Source organism: Aplosporella prunicola (assembly GCF_010093885.1).
Source record: "Aplosporella prunicola CBS 121167 unplaced genomic scaffold K452scaffold_30, whole genome shotgun sequence".
Taxonomy (NCBI): Eukaryota; Fungi; Ascomycota; class Dothideomycetes; order Botryosphaeriales; family Aplosporellaceae; genus Aplosporella; species Aplosporella prunicola.
Window position 1 is genome coordinate 1 of NW_022983558.1, and position 2884 is coordinate 2884.

General features: G+C 47.5%; 1 protein-coding gene across 1 annotated transcript; it reads left to right on the forward strand.

Moving 5' to 3' along the window:
- Window positions 1–1398: 1398 nt before the first annotated feature.
- On the forward strand, window positions 1399–2742 carry K452DRAFT_312365 (uncharacterized protein; the record flags this gene model as incomplete). Its single annotated transcript, XM_033543550.1, has 4 exons — window positions 1399–1720; window positions 1828–2452; window positions 2503–2699; window positions 2729–2742. 4 exons carry the CDS (start codon window positions 1399–1401, stop codon window positions 2740–2742), a joined length of 1158 nt encoding a protein of 385 aa, XP_033393070.1.
- Between the last annotated feature and the right edge of the window lie 142 nt (window positions 2743–2884).

The window sequence follows — 2884 nt, forward strand, 5'->3', positions numbered from 1 at the left end:
TTTTGGGGGAGGAGATAGTAGTTTTGGGTGGGATTCTTAGCGTATTTGCTTGGAGTACACCTGGCCGGACGGAGAGGTGTAAAGGAAAGAGTGAGGACGTCCGGTGTTTTGCGTTTGGTGCGGTGCCGTCAGGTGCTCTCGCTTCGAGCCGCGTCACAGAAGGAACTGGGATTGAGATTAAGAAAAAGAAATACACCCTCGTCAACCTGCTGGATAAACTGGGCCACGCAGTTAAAGGGGTTGGGAGTCCGGCAAAGTGAAGGTGGTGATGGAGCGGCAGGGCGGATCGACGGGCACGACGGGGTGGAAAAATATGCGAACGGACGCTCAGGCCAACCCGGTCGGAGCTGAGAGCGTTTCATCATGACGCGACCGACAAACCTGTCACCTTAATCGCACCACTCAACACAGTCAAGGTGAGTTTCGACCGTAGAAAACCTCAGAAGGTACACATTTTCCAGTCGCATAGAGTTCTAGCGGCGGTTCTTACGTTCCTCACCGCATAGTGCTGACGATAAGGATGTGCTCGTGCTTGACCGCCCGCTTTACATCTGGGCCAGACTCACCTTCCTAGTTCCTTTTTCTCAGCTTGAAGATACGCGTCCTGCCGTGTCATACTGTACACCTTGTCTGACGTTCCAACAGTGAGCGGAGATATCCGTAGATCATCGTACGATGTGTGTACCACGGAATCGCGCTTGTCACCTCGCGTACTTTCACAGCTGGTATTAGACGCAGAGATGAGGTGAGTATTGCAGTATCGCTTAAGCTGATTCTAGAAGCCAAGTCACTGCGGATGCTCGCGGACTATAGGAGTACGCGTCTGATTCCCGACAATGCACGTACTTTCCGACATCCGGAGACAACCATTTCTGTGCATTTGTGTACTTCAACTGCAAGAGTGGCTCGATTGAAAGAAGCTGAAGTTGGTGGTCGAGATGCAGAGAATTCCACTATATTATGTCGTATTGAAGTCCATGTTAAAACTAAGTAGTGTTGGATGGAACTTGGAAAGATTTTTGAGTTTTGATCATTCAGAGTTGGTCTGATGATGGGTATTCACGGAAAACCATAAGGTACCACTGAGCACTCGAAATTCCGACGAGATACCGTTGCCTTCTTTTAGGCGATACACCAAGGAAGTAGCTGCGTAAATAGTGCACTAGCTGTGTAACGCGGGCTTGATCGCGGGAATCACGACTTCAAAACACAACATCCGAAAAATTGGCTTCCGCGCGATTTCGGCATTGCGGGGTTCTTCGAGAGCAGTCGTGCCCATTCTGGTGACATGTTGGAGACTGCAGCCTCGCTGAGTTTGTGATTTCATTTGGCTATTAAAAGCTCGCTCTTTTCACAATCTTTTCATCCTCAACACATTGTCTCCGAATAATTTTAGTGATGGCCAAAGAGAGATTGCGGCGTTTATACAGTGCCATGCCCAGTTCCGCAGAAAACTATAGTCTGCAGGAATTGGTCCGGCCAAAATTCTTTTCCATTGCATCCAGCCGCTCTTCTATCCAGAACACAGAAACGCCGACAGAGAACATCTTTGGCGCTCCTTCCTACGATGAGAATGATGTCGAAAGTTCCGCCACATTTGTCCCTCCCGACAGGACAAAAAACCAAACTCAACTCAACTTCTCATTGGAAAACGGTTCCCGTAACACGACTTTGCCCGCAGAAAAACCTTACTCAGAGCGAAGAATAGACGAACGACTGGGTACATTTCTGGTATATACCAATATTGCCGCTTTCATCCTCTTTTTAGCGGCTCTATCATTTGTTATTTTCCTCTGGTCTGGCCGACAATCCGTGCAATGCTGCCAGTCGCCGAGGAGACTAGGCGCAATTCAATCCTTGAATTCAATGGTACCGCTTCTCTATTTGACGCCCGAGTAATATGCGTAAGACCAAACTTCACTGATTGGGACATCACTGAAAATGGAGATCACGAGTCGTCTTTCTTCCAAGGAAATATCGTCGCACCGACTCTTCCCAGCGACCTGGCCGAGATATTGCATTTCAATATGTCCACTAACGGGACTTTAACCAAGATCCCTTTCCATTGCTCGATGGAACAATTCTCTTACCTCCAAGAAGGTCGGTCTTTCAGAATTTGTCTGCCGGGAATGTCAACCACGAAGACGGTATTCGGAGGCTTAACCAACGCTCTCGACCCCACGGTGAACAGAAGTACAGCACGTAGCCAATACCTGAACGAAAGGGATTTGTTTACTGCGGGTAACGGAAATAACTCGTGGAGAGTAGAGTATGGGCGTATGATACTGTTCCTTGACGTGGAACAGCATGGTCCCCAAGCTACTGATTACAACGGGTTTGCTGAATTAAATGATGATTTAATTGCAAGTGGAAGAGATGCTTGGTTAGATATAACGTCGGCTGGAAACCCAACCGCGGGCCGCGTTAGTGTCACAACATGTTACGACGCTTTGTAAGTACTTTTACCACTTGCGTTACACTCTACTTAGCTGAGTTTGATAGCTATCAACAGGCATTTGCTAGCCGGCTCACACATATTCAAGAATTCAACATCAATGCAATAAGGACATCAAACCACACTGAACCGCAAGCCATATGGGATCCTAAAAACAGAAAATTTGACACGACACAATTACGCAAACAACTAAACGCACTGAAAACCCCACTTCACCGCGGACAAAGAGGTGTTTTCAATCTAAGTAAACCGAACATAGACACGGTGCTGAAGGGTTATTCCTCTGAGTTCTCTCCAAAAAACACCTGGTCGTTTTTACCTCAAGGTAAGAGATTGTCAGCCAGTATCACTCTAACAACGCACAGCTTCAACCCTACGGTTAGTTGTTACACAATAAACTGACTCCCTTACACCACACGTTCTTCTACT